This window comes from Vanessa atalanta, chromosome 6, assembly GCF_905147765.1.
Source record: "Vanessa atalanta chromosome 6, ilVanAtal1.2, whole genome shotgun sequence".
NCBI lineage: Eukaryota > Metazoa > Arthropoda > Insecta > Lepidoptera > Nymphalidae > Vanessa > Vanessa atalanta.
In genome coordinates this window covers 5,966,031-5,990,376 of record NC_061876.1, presented here as the reverse complement: position 1 = coordinate 5,990,376, position 24,346 = coordinate 5,966,031, and the positions used below count along the sequence as shown (strand labels likewise).

The 24,346-nt window shown below is 32.0% G+C and overlaps 3 protein-coding genes across 5 annotated transcripts in view; 1 reads left to right on the top strand and 2 right to left on the bottom strand.

Annotated features, from left to right (window-relative positions):
- Positions 1-2,577: 2,577 nt before the first annotated feature.
- Positions 2,578-6,275, bottom strand: LOC125064901 (7SK snRNA methylphosphate capping enzyme bin3-like). Its single transcript, XM_047672210.1, has 5 exons — positions 4,927-6,275; positions 4,574-4,764; positions 3,958-4,313; positions 3,584-3,808; positions 2,578-3,214 (listed from the first exon to the last, which is right to left on the bottom strand). Exons 1-5 carry the CDS (start codon positions 5,982-5,984, stop codon positions 2,669-2,671), a joined length of 2,376 nt encoding a protein of 791 aa, XP_047528166.1. The 5' UTR covers positions 5,985-6,275; the 3' UTR covers positions 2,578-2,668.
- Positions 6,276-6,814: 539 nt separating this feature from the next.
- LOC125064848 (protein claret segregational-like) lies at positions 6,815-10,001 on the top strand. Its single transcript, XM_047672130.1, has 2 exons — positions 6,815-6,940; positions 7,185-10,001. The coding sequence occupies exon 2, from the start codon at positions 7,185-7,187 to the stop codon at positions 9,081-9,083; it is 1,899 nt and encodes a 632-aa protein (XP_047528086.1). The 5' UTR covers positions 6,815-6,940; the 3' UTR covers positions 9,084-10,001.
- Positions 10,002-11,355: 1,354 nt separating this feature from the next.
- LOC125064851 (inositol-trisphosphate 3-kinase homolog) overlaps positions 11,356-24,346 on the bottom strand; it is an 81,411-nt gene continuing 68,420 nt past the window's right edge. For 2 of the 3 annotated variants that reach the window (XM_047672133.1, XM_047672134.1), the window contains 2 exons: positions 12,708-12,869; positions 11,356-12,488 (listed from right to left, as the gene is read on the bottom strand). In XM_047672133.1, the coding sequence (XP_047528089.1) occupies positions 11,568-12,488; positions 12,708-12,869 (1,083 nt within the window). In that variant the 3' untranslated portion in view covers positions 11,356-11,567. Of the gene's footprint in view, positions 12,489-12,707; positions 12,870-12,990; positions 13,211-24,346 lie in introns of those variants that run through there. The other variant, XM_047672135.1, reaches the window with a different exon arrangement.

Sequence of the window (24,346 nt, the reverse complement as noted above, 5' to 3'; positions counted from 1 at the left end):
TGTATTGTATGTACATTATCCAGGATTTGAAAATCATATAAAATGATTATGTACTTTCAATATCATATCTATGCTATTATATTAAAAAAAGAAACTAAACCACGATAACTAGAAGAAAATTATGAACATTAACCAATTCTAAGACAAACGTAAAGTTTTGATGAATGTGTGAAGCTTCAATATTCATCGGCCATCGTCTTGCCGTGCTTCAATCATATGTATCATACCGACCATAGCGCAAGGTGACGAAATGAAAGAGGCGTCAGGCGTGGGCGACGTGGGCCGCCTACGACCTTGCAGTCCATGCATACATTAAGTGGACTACTCATCACAAAACCTAGCAAACATCTGGCAAAAAAGAAATACCACGTTAATATTCGTTTGAATTGAATACACTTGTCCGATATTTGCGTGCTCAGCTTTGGTGTGTTTACAATCGTTTTGTTTTACACCTACTTGACTTAAATTGAAAAAACACATGAAATACATTAACGGCAAAAAAATCAACGCACTATAATTTGTGTCACAATCGAAATCTAGAATTACTTTCATGAATCATTGAGAAATGAAATGATTCGTGGAGTAAAAGGGACAAAATATTATTCTATTTTGATCAACTGCAATAGACAACATTGTATTGAAATGATCGGTTTGGAATTTATATTAGAAAATTATGGCAATCCACAAATACGCTCTTAATTCAAAGTATCGGCAAACCAGGTTTGAATAATGTCTGAGAATAGTCAATTTATTGAAAAAACTATTATAATTCAAAAAAGAAACTATATTGTATTATTAAAGTAGTAATAAATGTATAGTCTCTCAAAGGCAATTTTTTAAAAACTATCATCGATATGGATTCAATGTTTATAGCTTTTGAATTAAAGCATTTTAATATTTTGGATTTCTAGATGAGTCAGAGCATAAAAAAGTATGAAGGAGCATATAATTAAAAAAAAAAACCTAATAACAAATTGAGACAAAGACGGGTAACATCAAAATTGGTGGTTATTAAAATTCTGGGTAAAACATCACCTTCACAAAACGGCCGATAGATGTAAACATCGAATCTAATGTATATGAATATGTATACATTTTGAAAGGTACATCGGACCTTTAGTTTTGCACGTGTAAGTTTTTATGTAACCCTTTGTCGTTGTTTGAAAGGAAAAAACATACTATGAATATGCTATACAAAATACATTTTATTGTCATGCGTAAGTAGCCTGTAGACCTTGAAAGCTTTATAAAAATAACTATTGAAGACAACTCGTGTGCTTGAAATGTAAGTATTTAGACAGACATAATATAGTCTGTGTTGCTTGAAAGGATTAAAGCGACAGTTTTATGGTAATGAGATTTAAGGACCGGATTTCCTTTTGAAATGAGAACGACGTACTAAACTAGGCCTAACGAATCTTAAACGACAAAAACCTTATGAACAATTAAACTTTTCTTACAATTTACCGAATATACGTAATCTTGCATTTTAAAAAGGAACACTTGAATATTAAGCTCTTAATACCTTAAATATTGAATTAATTAACAAAATATACTAAAGAGAAAAATTATGGGGTAGATACCAAAAAATATTATGAATTGTATTCTCACTCAAACACATTACAGTCTTACTAATCTATCACTATCCCTCCCGTGAACTCTCCCACGAAGAGACTTTTTGTAGAATTTACAGTATAAATCATTTACCGAGACTTGGGAGATACGCTAGCAAATTAATATTGTATTGATTTAAATTCTTGTAATATTTTATATTATTATTGATATAAAATACCTAATAAGCATGGAGAACGTACATCTCGTTTGTCTAAGATAAAATATGAAAACAAATGTTGGCGATATATACATTTTGGACAACATTGGATTTTCGAATAATTTAATAATTATACTGTAAACTAGTGACTCGCCCCGGCTTCGCACGGGTGCAATGCTGAAAATAAATATACTACAGAATATAAGATATTCTTAACGTTCAGTTTTATTGTCATTAGACAATACAAACCGCTTTGACCCTGCGTTTTAAATTTATAATATATTTTAAATGACATGCTGTAAATGACCATATTGGTCTATATTAAATGCACAATGTATTAAAATTGCTTCGAAAATAAGCCATTATTTTTCGTAAAAAATAAAGGATAAAAATTGGTTATTGTAGATTATCCCTAAGAGATAAACATACCTTCGCGAAATTTTTTGAAGACCTTTTAAAAGTGTACAATACTGCAGCACATTATTTTGATCTATCTCGTAGCGTTCGACAAGCGTTTGCAATGTAACCTCAAAACATGTGTTTATTTACATCACTTTAGAAACCTCTAAAAACCCTTTTTTTTATATACTATGTTATGATGATGTATTTTTTAACGAAAATTTTATTACATTCAAGCTATTTATATACATATATCAAAGCGTAGGTGAGGTAGAACACTGACAAAAAAAAAACTGTTAATTAATATTACTAATATTCAACGTCGACTTCGATGTTACTACGAAAAATAAGAATATTATTCGAATTTACAGAAAGATGGGAAATAAAACACATCAGTAGCTTAATACGTTACGAATATAATATTATAAAATATTTTCAGCCTATCGAAACATAATCTTAGGGGATCTACAATTATTTACATAAACGAGAGGCGGACGTTCAGTCGTCGTGCGTCGGGAAGCCACGCGCCGACAGCGGGTCGGGCGCGGGCGACGCGTGCGGCGCGGGGGACGCGGCCGGCGACGCGGCGGGCGACGCACTGCCCAGCGGCGACGGCAGCGTGGCGTACACCGTCGGCCGCTGCGGCTGGTACGACGGCGCATACGAGTCGCTGCGCGGGTTGTAGAACGGGGAGTCGTCGGCGTAACAGTCCAGGTTCGGCGAGTAGGGCGTCACGGCCCCGCAGGACGGCGCGTCGTCGCTGGGCCGGTAGGCGGGCGCGACCGGCGCGTACACCGTCCGGCGCGGCGGCTCCGCCTCGGGCCGGTGGTGCGACGACGGCGCGTACGCGTCTGACCACCGCGCTTTGCTCGGGGTGAAGTCACCCTTGATGTACAGTTGTATAGGCCTCCGGAAACCTTTACTTGCGTGTTGTGGTACTCCCAAAATGCAACATTTGCTGAATCCGACTTCCGGCGATAGGAGATATTCTCGAAATTTGTTAGGAAAAAGCTCTATTGAATTGAAATTTTCATAAATAGTTGGCTGTAACAATTAAAATAGTAATATTATTTTTTTATATTAAAGTACAATAATTGTTAAGCTTGAAATTAAATGGATTGAAAGGGTATAAAAGATTTATAAAATTTATCTAGTAAAGTAAATGTTAGTGACTTTTTGAACACTTCTCACTTTGTTGAGAACTTAAAAGGGAATTTGATATATATTATGGAAAATGTAACAACAATTTCTATTCTGTCTGTTTATGCATTTATATTTTTTCTCTTCACTTCATAATTTGCAAATAATATGAAATATATATTTCACTTTGGATGAATTTTATATCTTACTTAATATCACATTTTTTATCAAATTTATATTGTATATTATAATTAATGTTAAAGGATTACTTACTGTTAAGCGCTTCTTCTTCTTATAGCTAGCCCAGTTCTGGGCTTCTAACACGAGTTTTCCTCCAGGACGAAGATCAGCAAACATTCTTCGAAACGCACGTTTTAGGCCCGAGTCACCCCAGTTGAGGTGAAGCCATTTTGTGGTAGATAGGCATAGAATCAGGTCAAACTGTGGACTTTCCATTCCAGATCCTATTGCTACATCCTCACGAGGTACATAGTTACCCTGAAAGTTAGAGATTTTTCATTCATTAAAAAAATATATTTATATAGTACATTTTAAAAACGGAAGTTTAAAAGATGGATGAGGAACAAAAGGCATATCCATTAATTTCTGTAAAATAAAAATTAAATTATATATTATATAAGGCATACCTGTTTAAATGTGACATTATAGGGAAACCCAGGCATTGAATCTTCAGCCTTTGGATCACCAAGTGGACCAAACATCATGGACATTGACATAGGGAAGAAGCATTGCCCATGTTCCTGTTTATGAATTGACTTTCTATTCTTTCTCGGTTTTCGTAATTTTCTCCCGGTTAATGTCTTCTTAGGATCATCTTCCTTATCATGTTTCGGATCTGTAGAAATACAATCTTCACATTTTTTTTCTTCACATTTATCACAATCAATCTTTTTTTCATCTCCTTCAGTTTTCTTATCATCCTCTGTCTTTGGTTGTTCTGATGGAACTGGTATAAAAGATCTTAGGTTTTTTCTTGCTCTCCCTGTAAAGATAATTATGGAATAAATTTAATATCAAAATATGTTACTGTTGATACTTATTAAATTATCAAATATTTATACAAAACTAACAGCATATATATTAAAAAACAAGGTTCCTTCACAGCAATAAAAATAAAGCCCAGGTTTATCCAACCTTTTTTAGAAAATAATAAACTAATATATAAAAAATATGTTACAAAACATGTTTTATTCAAAGTGATATTAATGCTATAAATACTATTTTGACATAAATTATACACACCAATAAGAACTGGGTCGATATCCATTCCAACAACTGATTTAGCACCAAGTGTGCGTGCTACCGCTATAGAGATATGCCCTACATTGCATCCAATGTCTAGAACATCCTTGTTCTGAAATAGATGCCGGTGCATTTCAAACACTTGCAGCCTTATATCCATCATGGCATTCAAGTTACGATATCCATAATACCTGTAAAAATCAAACAACATTTTAAATAAAATTACTATGGCCAATTATATTTACATTTAAATTACTTTTATTTAATTGTTTTGTATATTTATTTAAATATATTGAATTATATATATAATTATTTTTTTAAATATAAATTGACAACAATTATTTTTTTCTCACCTATCATAATTTCCATATTGATATCTTGAATTTTTTGGATGAAATGTTGGCATTTTTTGTTCTTCTTCTGATACACTTTTTAGCTTAGTCCTGTGTGGTGAAGCTGGTCGTTCTTGTGTAGCTGTTCTCTGTTGTGGACGAGCCCGCATCCAAGCACCAGGCTGTGGAACTACAGGACTAACAATTTTATCCAACGAGTCCATCCGTCGCAACTTTTTGCCATCTTTACCCTTCAGTAAGCTATTTTCACTTTCACTGCATGATCTCTTACGTGATTTTGAAATAGATGCAGATGCAGATGTAGATGGTTCAGGTGGTAGAGGCTCTTTAATGCCTTCTTCTTTTTCTGTTACAACTTCAACTGTAGTTATGGTTGTCTCAGTTGTACGACGTCTTATTCGTGGTTTCTTACGAGGCTTCCGTTGCTGCATTTCTAGTCTTTTCTCATATTCTTCATTATCTAAGGGTTCCATTAGATTAAGAGGATCTCTAATATTAGGTGGTATAATAACATCTATCTTAGCCTTATGCCTTGGTGGTGTTGGAAGTGGTGAAGATTCTGGTGTAACAGCATTCATTGCTCTATTCACATCTTCATCTTGCAGGCTATTAAGATTTAGAGGATCAGATATGTTACCACCGAGGAGAAATTTAGTAGGAGGAATAAAAGCTTCCTTGCGCGGCCTTTTATAAGGTAGAAAGAATTTTGATATAGAAGGAAAACTTTGTGCTCGTTTCTTACTTTGTTTAAATTTTGTGCCAGAATGATGAAGCCTTCGAACGGTACATCTTTCCTGATTGTCCTTAGAAGGAACATGACCTTTTTTACCGTGTCTGAATTTCTTTTTCGTTTTCTTTGAGCTTCCAGCAGCAGAATTATCGACCTCCTTTGAAGAATTGGCATCGTTCGGAGGTACATTTGATGATGCACTCATATTTAGTGATTGTTCCGTAATGTCTGTGTTATCATTTTCCGAAATATCACCGGCGTCATTTTCGACGATTTCACACTCACTTTTATTTTCACCAGTAATAACATTTTCTTCTGAGCTACCCATTTTTATTCAAAATAAAAAAAAATTACATATTAAGTCTAGAAAAAATTAAAACTTAAATTTACCGCCACTTCGTTTCTTGCAAAATGTACAAGGACATCCGTCAATGGTGATAAACAGGTCTAACGAATGTATATACGCTTGATGTAAAATATAATATGGGATTGATACATCACAAATATCATTCGCCTAAACTTTACCTGACGATAATATTTTTCCTATTAGACAAAATATAAAAACAATATGATTTCGTCAATTATTCGCCACACTGCACACACCGAAACAAATAGGAAAATGGCAATTTGACTTTCGTATAGTGTTGCAAAGTTAAATAATCTCATGTTTACATAGATTACATATCTATTATACAGTAACCCACAGATATAATAATTTTGCATTGTAAAACATTTATTAATTACTAACATGACAACACATTACGTAAATTATAATTTAAAATAATTCAAATTTTACTACAATTATGTTGATATTATATTTTATGTATTAATATAACTGTCTTAATATATTTGGATATCAACTATCTTTTAGACACGTGCGTTATGGGAAATTTATAATTTTATATAGTGAAATAATAATACTCGTCATATTGGATTATTGTATTTGCAGTGTCGTACCGTCAATATTTCATACTTAAAATTTATTTCTTTTATAATAAGATCAGGTAGGTAGTAATTTTAGAATTTTTGGCAACTCTACTAATAAAATATATATTAAAAGAAATGAAATTAAACATCATTTTTTCATGAAATGTAAATTTAATACATGAAATAATTGAATATTAATAAACATCTATTCATTTTAAAAGTGGCAACACAATCACGAACAAGCGTAAATATTCGAATTTTAAATTATTGCGTCCGTTTACTAATCTGACAAACGAAACAATTGTTCGTGTTTCAAGTGAATGTTGTTTTAATGTAATATTTAAATAAATAAATAAGGTACGTGTCAAGTGAAAGTTTTTCAAGTGTTTTCAATGATACTGTAAATACTTTAAGTTATTATTTTTATTAAATGCTACAGTATTTTAGATTTTTATTTTCGTTAACTTCAAATTAGTATCGTCATATTTTGTAGCTCTGAAATGAAAATAGAAGGGTTGTCATGAATAAAGAATTAATTGTAATACGTCGTAAGTACTTCTACTATTTTATTGTACTTAGATTGTTTTGTTTTATTTTTCAGATGTCTCGCATTCCGAAATTTCCTTCTACTGCTACAAAAGAGAATAAACCCACATTTACAAATGGGCGTAATACAACGCGAACATTAGGCATTGGGCTCAGTGACGCTGATAAAAAAAGCTTACTATTAAATCATACAAAACCAATGCGAAGTACAACATCCGCCAACACTGTAGCTGCGCCCCGCCTTAAAAGATCAGCTACAGCACCTTCCTCCGCTACGGTACCTAATAAAACAACTAAAGTCGAAAAAAAGACGACTACTGTAGCACCTAGGATTGCTCCTTATGATTACAAAGCCAGATTCAATGACTTGGTGGAAAAACATAAAGCCATGAAAAGTGAATTGAATGATTTAAGGGACAAACATTTGGAAGTATCAGACGAATATGAAAAAGTTAAAGAAACAGTTGAAGGAAGTATTACTGAAAGAGATACATTGAAGGATAAATTATTAAACACTCTCAAAGACTTGAGACAGAAGTCTAATGAATATGAAAGCCTAAAGCTGGATTATGAAATACAGAAACGGGAGAATGAGGAATTAAATAATAAAAGTAAACTTTTAGATGACGTAACTAAAAGCTTGAAGTTAAAAATAATGGAATTTGATAAACTTAAAACAGAATTTGATGATTTGACTCGACGTCATAAAAGTCTTAATGAAGAAACTGAGGCTTTAAGGGTTTTGACTGATCACCTTAAGAAAATATCTGTAGAATATGACAAATTGCAATTAGATTATAAGGATGCAGTTTCCACAATAACAAAAAATAAAACAGACTCTGAGGCTTTGCAAAATATTTTAGCGACTATGTATAGAGATCAAAGAGTTTTACGGAACACAGTGCAAGATTTAAAAGGTAATATTAGGGTCTACTGTAGAGTACGACCTCCACTTGAGTCAGAAGCATCCAAGCCTTTGTACAATCTTAATGTCCTTGATGCATGTTCTATAGAAGTTGAAAAGATTGAACTTCTGAATTCTGCAAGAAAAGGAAAATCACAACATTCTTTCTCATTTGATGGGATATTTACACCACACTCCTCTCAAGAGGATGTCTTTGCTGAAGTGTCTCCAATGGTACAATCTGCACTAGATGGTTATAATGTGTGTATTTTTGCATATGGTCAAACTGGCTCTGGAAAAACTTATACCATGGAAGGTGGTTGTGGAGTTGAACAGTATGGTATTATACCACGAGCAATAAATATGATATTCACATGTATGGAAGATCTTAAAAGAATGGGATGGGAATTGACAATTAAAGCATCCTTTTTAGAAATTTACAATGAAATAATTTATGATTTGTTAAACTCAAGTAAGGAACAAGAAAGTCATGACATAAAGATGGTTAATTCGAAAGGCACAGATTTGTATGTATCCAACTTGAAAGAAGAAGAAGTGAAGAGCTCTCATGATTTCATCAGATTGTTGATATTTGCTCAACGTAACAGACAAACTGCGGCTACATTGAACAACGAGAGGAGCTCCAGATCTCATTCAGTTGCACAAATTAAAATAGCAGCTATTAATGAAAAGCGTAAGGAAAAATTTACTAGTAATTTAAATTTGGTGGACTTAGCTGGATCTGAGAGTGGGAAAACCACTCAAAGAATGGATGAAACAAAACACATTAACAGATCACTTTCGGAACTTTCAAAGGTGATATTATCTCTACAGACTAATCAGTCCCATATCCCATACAGAAATTCTAAGCTTACACATTTACTAATGCCAAGTCTAGGTGGCAATTCAAAAACTCTTATGTTGGTTAATGTTAATCAATTTGATGAAAGTTTCAATGAGACTCTTAACTCCTTAAGATTTGCCACAAAAGTTAACAGCTGCCGAACTGTAAAAGCCAAGAAAAATATAACAATGGTTGACTCATTATAATTTTTACATTGACAATATTTTGCTTTAGAATGTAGTACACATGAACACCTATAGTTATACCATCTACTGTGAATTGAATATTATCAGTATTCTGCTTTAACATACATATTTGTATTGAATACTATTAATAAGTGGTATAACTAAATGTGCTTTACTATTTTGTTTTATAGTTAATTTTTACATGTAGTACTAACTTCCCACTGAATATTCCACCGATAAATGTTTTTACTGTTGTTCTATAGTATTTTGAAATATTGTGGGATTTTAGATAATCAAGAGCTCTTATAGTTTTAATTATTCAAATGACCTTAAATAGCTATTACAAAATAACAAGTCTCATTATTTTTATACAAAAGTTTTAGAAGCATTTTTTTGGATTTGTTACTATAAATGTGGAATTCGATATATTATTAAATAAAATAAATAGTGTGAAAGTTCATATACATTCTAAAGAATGTGAGTTGATATTGAAATATTTTGAAGTATTGTGTTAACTGAACTAAAATAATGACAGATTAATTTACTTACTGTTTATATAAATACTATGGCAATAAAATAATATAATTTTACAAATTGTCATAATTTGAATTTGATCCTTTTAAGGCAGGTCTTTGAGTACCATATACAGGTGAAGTTCTAACAATTGACTCACTTTAAATTCCTACTTATAAAATGCCTAATTGACTTATTTAGGAAATTATTATTGTTATTTTTTTACAAATTGGCAGGTTGAATTTGACATTTTAAAGTTTAATTTATTGGGTAGATCAAAGAATATCATATCTGCTTTTATGAAATATCTATTAGGTATGTTTATTACTACTTTTCATTTATATCCTATTCAATTCAATTGAATTGTATTTCTAAAAACACATTATCTTGAAGTAATCTGTTCAGTAAGGTGTTATTTTTAATTTTTCTACTTATATGTACATGTAAGAATTTAAAAATTTAATCTGATAATGATGTAGTTTGTTAATTTAATTTGTAATTATAACAATTTTCAATGAATATACATTTTCTTTTATTCTTGTAATTATTTATACTACATTTAAAAAACTTGAAAATCATCTGGAAATACACCAATAATATCCTTATTCCATTAAAATTGGCTGATGTTGAGCATGTGTTACATTGTCGCTTCTTTATTCTGTTTATCCTATACTGCTTTCACCTCCTTTTCTTCGACGGTATTACACAGAAATCTTCACGCAAGTGCCAACGATAAATAAGGTTTTGATAAAATTTACGCCATTTGTAGTGTAAGCACAAGAAATAAGGTAAACGTAACACAAAGTTTCCACCCGCGCAAAGTTAATACATCCTTCCAAAAGTGAGATATTCGTTAGGTCCTTTAAATGTAGTACCTAAGTGTAGTATACACAGATTCTAATAACATAATAATTAGTATTAGATTTATATTTTATATGCATATATATTATCTGTATTTATGTATCTGTCTCCTCGAGTGACACATATCGCGAAAACGCGGGAAAACAGGATATGTAAAAAAGGCGGTGAAGACTATGTGTGCACAGCTACCTGATATTTAAATATAATATCTGTGTAATTTAATTTGTAAATCGATCTTACCTGTGAACATTACAGTAAGGTACCGCATATATATTTGCCTTTAAATATATCGTAAAAAAATCATACCTTCTAATAGAAAACGTTTGCGAAGAAAGCGTAAACAAATAATTTGTTCGAATTTTAGATTTACTATAGTTATACTAGAACGCACTTAAAATATTTTTAATGCTCAAATTATTTGCATAATCATTAAAATGTCTGTCTACCTGTGTAATTATTAAAATTTACTACGTTACTGTCTACCGAGCTGCTCGGTAGATGATCCCTGAAATGCTCGGTCCGAGCATTTCAGGGATTATTATTATAATTACAAACATAAAGTCCTATAATTTTTATATTTGTATAAATATAACTTAATATCTACTCAAGTCATTAATATGATAAATACAGATAACTAAGTATAATAAAAAAATCTCAGGTTAATATGTCGACTGCTAATGCCCTCTTATGCTATTAGAGAAAACCATTGCTTTTTGACAAGTATTCTAGATGGCGCTGCTAACTTAAACCTTCAAATTTATCTGTTAATTTATAGATAAAATATATTTTTAATCTTATTATTTAGCATTATTATAGTGTGGCCATGGATTATGACTGAATAATTGTACTATAAATTAGTTAAAAAGCCTAAGTTTTTTATGGTATTATGCCTTGAAAGGAAATTTTAAAAACAACAACATTTAAATCAAAAACGTATAATTAAGAATTTTAGGACTAGATCAAATTAATAAATAATACATCGCATTCTCTTTCATATGAACAAACACAAACGTAGTTTTTCTGTACATCTCCAAGCTTCAGCTTTGGCGCTATGGGAGTGGCACTGGGCACTAAGGCCAAGCAAATGGTGCAGTCAATGCAGGGCGAGTCCAACTTCCTCTCGCCGAATGTTCAACGTGACACATCCGGTTCTGTCATTGCTTCAGAAAGTCTTGCTGTTTCTATCGTATTTATTAGCCTATCTAATCCATATAAGAAACCTTCTTCATGATTGCCCTGTTGCCAGGGCTCCCTATGGGTAACTTTTATTTCATTTGGTACACGTCGAGTCTTAGCGAAATCGATAAGCCATGCGCCGACTCGCTCGTCGTCGTAAATAATAAAAATGCTGCTACCAACAATTTCATGTGTTCGGAAGAAGTCAGACTTTTCAAACAGACTTCTAATCTCTCGAAGACGAGTAGCTATTGCGTGACGAGCTCGTTCATCGTTGCCAAAGAAACGAGCGACTGCAGCAGTTAGTTGCTTTGGTTCTTTCACTTTTTGGAGATCTGTGAGTGGTGGTTGGCCAGGGAGTTTCACAGCTTCAATACGAAATCCTTGTTCCGCGGACGATGAACATTGTTCACGGAATTGCATGTAACGTAACTTAGTGACTGCGCGTGCGACGTGTTCAGCTTCGGTGGGTGCATTAGGATCTAGGCGAACCATTTTCTCATATAGGTCCGATCTAGCACGGGCATTACTGACTTCGTCTTCTAAGAATGTACGAGTGCCCATTTTGATATCCATTACATGAGGGTCGCGGAAACCATGGAGAAGATCTTGCAACTCAATAAAATGTTCACCGCCATATTCTAGTTCTCTGTAGAAGCGAGGAATAGCAGAGCGCATATGTGGACATGCCGCTAGTGCTTCATAAGCGTCGCGCTCAGGGTTGTGTGCGGGGTGATCGCCAGCTGCCCTTCGCTTCCAAACCGTACCGGGACCAGCGGGTGCCAAGGAGCCTGGGTGTCCGGACAACTGGAACCATTCCGATGATCGCGACTTAAGCAGAGCATCAGATGCTGGCGCTGAAAGCTCTAATGCATTCTGTAACAAAGACAATAATTAATTAAAAACAAAATAAGAAAAATATTTCATCAAAAGTAAAGGTTTAAATATTTTGAAATATTCTCATTTTTATAACTAAAACAGTACTTGGTAATTTGATGTAATTCAGCAAGAGTATTTTATATTAAAGATAATTAAATGTATTTTTTAGGACATTATTTTTTGTTATAACATTAAATATAAAAAAATATTACTTACAATAGCTAAGAATTTGAGCAAATCAGAAGGTTGTGACGAAGGTGTGGTTGGTGCAGGAGCGGCTGGAGTGGTCTCCACAGAAGACGTAGTGCGCTTCCAGCGCTTGAACAAAGCTCCTTCGTTCTTACTACGCCAACGATCCTCATCTTTACCAGCAGCAACCTGAGAATAATGGAAAACACAAATTGAAAACACCAATCGCACACAAACACATATTATCACTATAAAATATCGTTCACTTCCATATAAGATAATAAAAACACCACACAATGCGATGACGTACCGCTAGGATTTTATTTGCGGCATAGAGTAGCCCGCCAGGGCCGAGCCGGCTCAGCACCGACTGGCGGGAAACACTGTTCATCTTGCTGGATACGGTCATGATGTACGAGTGCGTGCGGAGGAAGTACTAACACGAATGAGCGATAGCGAGTAACGCGCGAGAAGCGATCAACGTGCGTGACTTAACGTCTATTGCTAGCTTGCGAGTAGTGCCAGCGGGAGGGTTATGCGTGCTTATATAGAGACCTCGGCTTTCTCGTGACGTCGGCGCCGCACCCGCGCCCTCACCGCTTTCCTTCCTCAGGCCGATACATTAAGTTTTCTTGACGCCGTTTTTCACTAAGCCTAAATTCAGTAAATGACAACATTTGTCGTTCGGTGATCAGTACAGCTACTTGTGCCCGGCTTGTTAATAGAGAGACTTATTATGAAATTTGTTTGTTTCTGTTTAGCAAACGTGCCCATTAATAATAGCCGAAAGTGAAAGTATGTATAATTGTAAGATTAATCATTAAGATGACACATAGGTATTCATTTCATTTTAGTATTTATCGGTATAGAAATTTGTAAATATCAACGAAGCATAATTTTCTCAAGTAGGCTAAAAATTAATGTATTTTTTAGCCTACATGAGGAAATAATAAAAAACACATCTTTCCAAAGCATAACAGGTATGTTTTTATATCATTAAGTATCGCCCAACAAAAAGTATTAGTAACTATAAAAATAATTTCTATATAAAACTTATGAACGTGTGTATGTAACTGAACTCCTCATAAGTGGTTTTACTGATTTCCATCATTTTTTTGTGTGTATTTGATTGAGGCCCTGTAGGGTTTTGGAATAGCCCGGTGGGGTATAATAAATTCTAATTTGCGAGCGGATGGTCGAGACGGACATCTATTTTTATATATGTTTTATGTGTTTCTCAAAAGGCAAAAAATATTTATTATACTTAAATCATAATATTAATAACGCCTACTTACACTGTGTATTATATCATAATGAATAGGTACAATGTGTTGAGTAACATTACTTAATTTTTTTAGTAATAATTGATTGGTGAATAGTTGTGTTCTATGTTTTATACGCTATACAAAATTGTTATTTATATCTATTTTTTCTATATAAATAAAGAAATAGACAGTAGGAGCGAACTCATACGTCAAGATAGTTACTTTATATAATACCGAGAACTTCGATTTAGTCGTATTAATCAAGTAAATCATAAGCATGACGTGATTATTATTTAAAAAAAACCTAAAAATATATATACGTACCTATAAATATATGTATATAAACAATTAAATTGATTTATTAAAATTACGTAATATTAATTGTATTAGCAAGTAATTATCACTTATTCACTATTAATAATTGATCATGAATAAGTACACGATTAATGTTTAGTTAAGTTTTATTTATTTACCGACATGGGTCATCACTTGAATAATTCGATTTTTTTTTTCATTTACATATAAAATAAGAATATTAGTTTATAAGATCCGTTATAACAGATATTAAAAAAACAAACCTAACCTTCACTTCGAGATTATGGGTACTTCTAAATGATTATAGAGATAAAATCGTTTCTTTATATTTTTGTAATAGATTTACATTTTTTATTAACTTGATAATTTTTTTTTCGTAACAACCACAAACAGTCGACTGTCAACAACAGCTATAATAATAAAACATATGACGTTTTTTTTTGACTTAAAATATTAGGTTGCCTTCTGGTATACATTACGTATTACGTATTAAAGTAATTGAAACGGAGCATGAACATGTGACGTAAGGCCGTGTCCTTAGAATATTATGACGTAAAGGGAAGATACAAGTTCGCTCGCATCCAAACGTGACGCCCTAACTTCTGAGGCTCGACTTTAGCGTACATGTACGTATGACGTACCTCACTCACTTTTGGACATAAGCGTGTATTGAAATAAGCACTGAATAGATTTTTCGGACCCATGACGTATTTCTGATTGTCATGCCGCTGCCTAAAACGTGACTGGTCTTTGAAATTATTCGTTTGAAGGCTGCACAATGCAACTACTTTATGAATGCCTATGGCTTGGACGGTTATTTCTACCAATTCAAATAATTTTCTATTTTTTTTTTTATTATTGACATTTATAAATCAAACCTTCAATTTGCTCAAATGTAAAATAACTATAAAAAGAAAAAGAAAAAACATGTTCGTTTTTCGTTTTCTCTGTTGTGTTTAGGTACAAAAGGTAGTTTTGTGTACAATAAGTTTTTAGTAAACATTTTAGATAGCGTGAATATTACACATGTCTAAATATATGTATGAGAAAAATGTTTTTTTTCTACACATATACCTAAGTATAACGGTAGGCAGCTGTTATATTTTATATGATGCGATAATATTACGCTAACGAGACCAAAATTAATGATAAGGTGATTAAATAAACATATTAAAAGACAGCTATTTACGAATATTTGATATGTTTAAAAAAGATTATCTTGACCATGTAGATCGTACTGAGCAAATGTTGATTCAAATGTGAATTGTAGTCACGATAAATACAACAGAACTAAGAATAATCGACAGTAGAGTCATTTTCATAAATCTTATAACCCTCTCAAATATTCTACCGCCACACAGTGATACTTAGTATTGTTGTGTTCTGGTTTGAAGGGTGAGTGAGCCAGTGTAACAGGCACAAGGGGCTTAACATCTTAATTCCCAAGGTTCTTGGTGCATTGACGTTGTTAGGATTGGTTTATATTTCTTACGTAGGTTGGTTCATATTCTATGTAGGTTTTTAAATTCCGCCATAACATAATCGGATTTTCATTATTGTTTTATGATTAAATCCTTACTTCATACATGAGTGACACTAGCTTTAAATTAATTAATTTATTAATACATTCCTTGATTCATGCTTTATAATATTAAAGGTAAAATTCGTTAGTTTAAAGCGCTAGCAATCAATATTTTTAGAAATTACAAAATATTTTTTAGTTTGCCACTGTTAACTAAAAAAAACCGGATGAAGATTATATCTTCGACTAAGTTATAAGTGTACGCGTTATCTCTAACAATTACAATATCTATATTAACATAATAATAAGGCTAAGTCTATAGTATTATAAAATAGTGATTTTTCCGTGAATTTTGAAGAATCAGAAAAAACAAAGCGTGTCTCCTTATAATTTAAGTATGATTATAACTGAGACAATGATATCATGCTCGGTAGACGTTAAGATCATTACGCAAAAATAGAGAACACCTACATGGACGGCCATCACGTGACATTAAGAATCATTATACTCGTAATAATAGTAGCTTGAGACAGGCATAACAGAAATTCACGGGATAAATCATAAAGAGAAAATATATTTTAATGACTTCAATATTATATTGTCTTATTAAAACGTAGAAATATTATTTACTTTGTGATATTAATAATAATTACTAGAAGAAATTAAACCGAGTATTAAGTGTTTTTAGTAATAAGACTAATGTGATAAAAAAATATACTTAACAAACTTCGTTAGTTCTAAAACGATAATTACAATACTATGTATTATGCCAATAATACCCTCTGTATAATATTATCGTAAAGAAAAGTTTTATTAAAATTAGAATTACCATATAAAAGGAAACTGACTGTCATATTATTATATGTAAAAGTTATCGAAATAGTTCAAATCAAACCAATAAAATACACTGTACCTAACTAACTAAAAGTGAAACTGTTAGTAACCGCAACATCTACTTATGTAAAAGAAGGAACAATGAGTAAGTTGTTTACTTGATACACCGTCCCCTGTTGAACAGCTTAGTCGGGTCAGGGTCATCACAAGAAAGTTACATAGTTGCAGAATGCATATATTGCCTTTGCGCAGTACATTATGCACAGACAGCGCGTGGATTTAATGCACCTCTGAAGGCCAAAATTGCATATCGATTTCGCTGCACTATATAAATTCACGTCCATACATTTGATATGCTTATCGAGTTTTATCGGCTAGTAGGTCAAATAAAACATGAATAACATATCCTTGAAAAGAATATAAGTTTAATCGTAATAAAACAAACAAAAAGCGATTACTCTTAATATAAACATAAATTTCCCTTTAAGATAAATTGAACTATTACAAACGCACACGACAGTAAAAATATATACACACTTATTCATATTATTACTAGCTGAACCTGCGGCTTTATCCGCACGTGGGTTATAAAACACAAACTTTCAATCCCGTTTTACCCCCTTTAGGGGTAGTTTAGTAAATTCTTAACGGATGTCTACACCCTATAAGGAATCTACTTGCCAAATTTCAAGTTTGTAGTTGTTATAGTTTCTGAGATTTCGTGATTAATCAGTGACTGGTATTTCGCTTTAGATTATACGTTCACAACCTCAAGTGCATATTTGAAGCGTTTGTCAGACGATGATCTAAACTAGAATAAAATGAATGCACGATGCCCTCCTGTTTGAAAGGATTGGGTAACAAAAGATGCGCGAATGCATTGTCATAATGCCCCCGTACTTTTCCGATGTTTATAATACAGCGGTGGTCGTGTCGGTATGTTCAAATCAAATATGTTTAGCACCAGCTAATAGATTATGCCAGTTTGCTCTCGCAATATATATGAGATGTGATAATATATTAAATCTCAAAATGACACAAACATCCAAAAGGCGCCAGTGATATTCAATTATTTTGTGCTAATTTTATTAAGAATTAAATAATTAAGATTTTGTGTGCTACGAGATATGATACCAATCTACTTATCTAACTAACATGACGTAGGCATTATTAAAGTACATATTTTTACCGGTCACTGCTCATGGTCACTTATGTATTTATGTCATTAATATTGTAAGGTTAAAATAATACCTAATGACTCCTTGAATATAGAATACGTACACGATATATTAAATGTGAGAAAAGAAACCATACCAATACGTTCAAGTTGTCTTGTTTTAAATCAATTATTTAATTAGTAAATTCGAAACAGGTATTTATGAATTATAATTTTAATATAAACATGTATGTAGTTGTTGTTAACCGCTGATCATGTGACGACAGCAGATTCATTATTATTTCCTGCTAATTTATGTGTGAATGATAAGAGCTATTTGCGCTGGCAACATTTTAATGAAAACCGTTAATAGTTTTTACACAAGCTTTTTGGGTATTATATATTAATAGAAACAGGTAAACCATTATTCCCCTATGTTTGTATACCGATTTTGCTTGGTAGCTATTGACTTTAGTGTAAACAATAAAAATAAATATGTTTTTTTTTTTTACAATAAAAAATAACGATTGTATTACGTCCCAGACAAAAAAAATCCAAAATGGTTTATAAATGAAGAAGTTATGAGGTAAAAAGCTTTTAAAAAAATCTTCCAAATTTATTACCTTTTTGTTTTTGATGTCAGTTAAAAATTTACAGTAACAAAAATAATATAAATTCAAATATTGTTTATTCTTCGAACGTACAATAATCATTAAGGTCAAAATTTGAGCACTGAATGAACACCACTTACGAACCAGTTATAATTAAAAATTAGAATAAAAAAAGCAGTGTGATTCTCTCTTAATAAACAGACATCGTTAGTATATTCATTAAAATTACATATATGTATGTATAATATTGATTCAATAGATAAACCCACGTCATCATAATATTTGTAACCGCATCGAACCAAATACTCTTTATGGCGAGAAGGCGTAGCGACGCTGTGTCACCGTCTCTATCTACATATGTCAAAATATGTGAACTTATTTTCAGACAGACAGGCAGGCGATATTTTTAAAACCTAGACTAAATATTACAATGGAATATAAAGTATACTATAAAGGATTTATGATCAGCTACGTATATATATGTTTAAACTGATCATTACACAATATGATGTTCAAAATTAAAAATTTACGATATAATTAATAAATATAATTGTACAATCGCATTCATAAGCTAATTCTGTTAGCAAATAAAAAGTCTCGATTACGTCAGATCGATTGTTTTGACGAAAACCTCTTACAATTAATATATTTACTTACTAAGAGGCTGATATTGAATGGGATTGTTGTAGATGTCGAAATATGACGCAGGACAATCTGGGTACGCAGGTGGTCCCTGTTGACACAGCTGTACAATCATTCCCAACAACCATATTAATAAACATTTATAAACGTTTTAGTCTTTTGCTGTGACTCATTTTTTAATAACACAGTGAATAATGTTCAAATATTAACTTTGAACTACATTGCTTAAAACGAAAATAAAACCTTTAACCTAGAAATAATATGATCTAACTGTTTATTAAAAATTAAAAATTATTTATTACTTGTAAACAATCTTTTTAATGCATTATGTATCAATAAACAATGGAACATAGAACTTTGCTATAGATTTTCTAATATATAATATTTTTAGAGATGTGCCGATTGTAACTTTAGCCGACTAGCCGACTAACCAATTAGTTGGTTGAAGTCGGCTGACAAATTGGCCTCTTGATTTTTGCTTTGCACAGGTCAGTGCGGTGTTATTATGTAAAAAATAAACTTTTATTATCCATTAAAGTAATAGAGCTTATGATAATTGAAATAAAGCTTAAGAACTTAAGATAATTAAAATTTCATCCTGTCTAAAATAAAGTCTCTCGTATGGATATTTTTAACCAATTGGTTAATGATTTATGAAAAGTGTAACCTTCTATGTGTGTGTTCCTCCTATGTACATTTTATCAAGAGATATTTATAATAAAAGTAACCAGTTATTCGGCACTCTGCCGAAAAGTCGCTTACTAGTCGCCGACTACAAATGTGAATGTTAATAGATTATACCAAAAAGATTAACAAAAAATCGGATAATAACAATAATGGTCGCAATGAGGCATTATGTAAATTTAACAAATTTAAAGCAACAACAAAAGGAAGAAAAGTTTAAACAATGGACATATAGCCGGTAGGAAGCGAGCGTGCAAGAATGCACGAAAACGAAATAAATTGTAAATATATTAGGTATTTTGTTTTGACATGAGAATACTCTTGAGTGTATGGTCTGAGTTAATCTCTTTTATTAATAACTAGTTTTTGCCCGCGGCTTCGACTGCGTGTGACAAATAAACAATAGTAACATCGTTATTACAATAGTAATTTAATGTACTAATCATTATCCTGTTTCTGCGAGTAAAGTCAAATAGGGAGCTGTATTTTTCATTGCTGAATGAAGTCCTCCAACGTATAAGGAAAACTATTGGAGGTTTATACCACGACGTTGTTACCCTCGTGTGATCGGATATAATACTGTTTGATTTTCTTATATATCTTTTAAGTTTCCTCACGACATTTTCCTTCTTCAACGCTCGCGAACGATTAATAATTAATTAACTACTAGGCATATGTGTATTTTAAAGTTAGAGGGCTTGAGGGTTAGGCTGCACTTATGAAATTATGTATGTGAATATTTTAACATTATACGAAATATATTCGGGCTGAGTTACTGCTATATTTGGCATGCTATTTTACCACATCCTTAAAAGATAATAAAATGAACTTAACATCATTAAAGTTAATGAATACAGCCTATAACGTCTTTATTTATCGTACTTATTTGATAACATTAACAAGCAAGATTGATCTCTTATCGTTCGAGGATAACCATCACGACTTGGTTTGTCAGCTCATTCAATTCGGGGTCAAATGTTAATGATATCGGCAAGCGGAAACCCGCACTGGCGAATACAAAATAACAGACCAAGTGTTGTACTGTTGCCCGAAGCGGAACTCTATAGTACCATGGCTTTGGCATGAGGACACGCCGCACGCACCGCTAACCAAGTCAAGCCACTGGGGACAGTTGCAATGTTACCTTATAAATTCTCTATACATGTAACATAAATAAACGATAGGAAAGATTGAAGTATGCATATTTTGTCGTTAATTAATTCCATTTATGATGAAAACAACCTCTTTAAAGCCTTAATGCAGAACCACTTTTTTATTTAATTTCTTGCATAATTCTGTATCATTTATAACAATGGTTATAGCAGTCTAGTGATATTTGTATGGGTTAAACCACGAAATGATTAAAACCCATATGATATAATAAAATTTATTAAAATTCTTTAATTATTCAAATGATGATGCAGTGTGAACACAAGCTCCATTAAAACATATAACACACGCACACAAGCCCATAAATATAGTATCGTATAATCGATTTAGACTGTAGGACATGTTTTTGTTTCAAATAAATTATATGTCGTGTATATATTATGATTGAGGTATAATTCGAAAATATCATCGATATTTGATATCGACAAATAGAATCGCTAAACTTACGCCTAGTATTTAACGGAATAATCATATTTTAAAAATGAATACTGTTTTAACGAAAATTAAATTGTTGAAGAACCATATTTTTAATCCATCAAAAATTGGCAACTCATAATTGGCATGTTTACTTCAATGAAACATAAAATAATTCAATCAAAATTCAGGATACGTAGCGGAAGAGGAAGCGATGTTCATGTTTATCCTATGTGTCCTGTTGATCACCTCCAACATATATATAAAGAGACAGTTTACCTCCTAGCTCATTGTCCGATCAAGCTTTACACGACAACTAAACAAAAAAGACGTATAAATATATTTATATATGATGAAAACGCGTAAGTTTTTAGTTAATAACGCTTTATTTCCATTTATATACACGAGTGATAATATATAAACTTTATTTATATGAGAATTATTAACATTAAGCCTAATTATTAACTATATAGAATTATAAATTCAAAATAATTACTGTACAAATCATGACCGCGTGGAATGGTGGAAAAATTGCTAGCAGCATATCCCAGTCGAATCGCAATTACGATTGTCTGGGCAAAATAATGAAGCAGCCCTCCTGTCACCAGTGAGGCAATAGGGCGAGACAAATAATAGTGATAATTATGGCTTGAAAAACCATTTCTAATATGTCAATACAAAAGGTTTTCCTTTTGCCAATTGCAAATTCTGTAGTTGACGTTATAACTTATTGGATTAAGAATACCAAATACTAATTATACAGTGTTATTTGCAAAGTAATTTTCTGTCTGTAAGAAGACACATCGTATCTCACTAGTTATAATATGTTGAAAACTGATTTATAGTAATACGTTTTTATCTTGCGTGTATTCCTTGAATGTTATTATTAAAGGCCCCATTTTTATTTATTTCATTTGGAAAAGGGGTGAATTTCGAGTTTACCCTTGGAGAATAATTGTTAGTAAGGAATTTAATAAAAGATAAATAAAAAAGTGGGAACTACTTTTGTCTGACCTGGTTTGGTCTGATCTAGTTTGAACTTACGATCTGTTGGTAAGTTTAAATTACATCAGCTCAATTAAGCATTATCCATTGTTCCATATATATATACAACATACTTTTAACTACTACACTACAATTAATTAGTTAAAATTGTAATTTCCATAAAACAATTTGTTTTATTATAATTAGTAACTGATACTGTTTCTTACTACTAATAGATCGTTAACATCATCGATTGTCATGACAACTAGTACATAACTTCACCCTAATCCAAATTTATACAAGCTTGAGCCTTTCGAAAACTAAACAAAATCCTGTCTTCGCTAATGCCTATATATGTATGTATGTTAGTGTTGTGATAAGTTATATAATATTGTCTTCTTCTTTCGAATGTGAAATCGAATGTGTAAGAAAAAGAGAAAATAGACTTTAACTTAATACTGTAATACGACGTTCACAAGCAAGGTTGCCAATGTACAAGATGTTATTAATGCCAGTACGTAGCAGATAAACTGCTTAGTCAATGCCCATTCAATACAAGAATGTATAATTTACTGATACAAAAGTATGTTCCTGTGTCGCGGTTATCACGTGGAAACTACTGGACTGACTTTGATGTTGTTTGACTTGAATACCGGCTAAGGCACAGAAGAATCGAAAGAATCTTTACTGCATTTAATGTCTCAGAAAAAAGTCGGCTTATTTTGTTCAACAAACTAAAAGACAATGATTTGATAGTCCATAGACTTCCCCTCATATCTATAGTCGCAGAAACTTCCCCTCATAACTGTACTCAAATTACTAGAGATATATCTACGTTAGCCTTAGAGGATTTTGGTTATGCAGATATAATTGCAAATGTGTCAAAATGTGTCCCAAAGACACCCTGTTTATTTAAATAAATGCCCGTGTATTTATGTTTTTCTTTGTCTTTGTACAATTGCTTGTTATGAAATAGAGCGCATCTCCGCAAGGCTATAAAGTGCGTCACTTTTCAATAATTCAAAACTTGTTTCGACATTTTCAGACTTAAATTTATTGACTGGGCTCATATAAAGGTTATAAATATTTAATTTGTTTTTTTATCCCTAAAGGCTTCTTCATAACGTCGATTTAATATTAAAATTTCTGAAGATTCATATTATGTTGTATGTATGTAGATATTCAAAATTTAGCATCACTACGTGAATTTTAGCTCGTAGTGTGTTAATTATATTTTCAATTGTCATAAGTTATCTGTCGCGAGAAGTTCTTTAGAAATAAATTGTTTTACGTCAAATGTGCTATTAATATCCGGTTTTAAAGTATTATTTTGGTACCAGAAAATTGATAACTTTTTAAAAGATTTTATACTTTGTTATATAACGAAAAATTATAATAAGTAATTCAAAATGTAGTCAAAAATAAAGTTTTGTTAAAAAACATTACATACCATTTTTACTAAATCAACCTAAAGTAAATATAAAAACAATATAATTTTATAGTATTGTGTAATATGCTTTACTTTTTTGGAATGTGATATTTCGTAACATTTTTTTTTTGGTGTTTTTCTTCAAAATCGTAAGATATTCAATGGATCGGTAAAACCACTCTGCTGTATAGCTTATGTTATTTTGATTGTGTAATGGGTACACTTGTCGCGTCCTTCAAACGTGATTGCACAATCCATGGGTGCCGCTGACATGCTTAATACCTATAAATCCTCTACATAAATGACTGACAGATTGTACTGTTTTGGACTGAACTCATTTGTTTTTAAGTTTTTATGTTTAACAAAAAACCACCGACATGTAACAATATTTTTAAAAAAATTAAAGCATTTTCTATTATTTGAAGTAAAATATTTTTATAAGTACTACAATGAAACAGCAGAAATGACGTGTGATAAATGACCTAAATGAATCCATCCGTTTCAACGGCACGACCACAAGCTTACTCGAGGGTATAATTTCTTGAATCGTTGACCCATTTTATAATTTCATTGAGTGACTTGTTAGTTTACATGAAATTGATTCCGTGATTTAATAGTACATAGATGCTATATTTTTTGG

Coding starts and splice junctions, on each gene's coding strand:
- LOC125064901 (XM_047672210.1), bottom strand. CDS start 5,984: ATGGGTAGCTCAGAAGAAAATGTTATTACTGGTGAAAATAAAAGTGAG. Junction 4,765..4,926: donor CAATATGGAAATTATGATAG/GTGAGAAAAAAA, acceptor TGATTTTTACAG/GTATTATGGATATCGTAACT. Junction 4,314..4,573: donor TATCGACCCAGTTCTTATTG/GTGTGTATAATT, acceptor TTATCTTTACAG/GGAGAGCAAGAAAAAACCTA.
- LOC125064848 (XM_047672130.1), top strand. CDS start 7,185: ATGTCTCGCATTCCGAAATTTCCTTCTACTGCTACAAAAGAGAATAAA.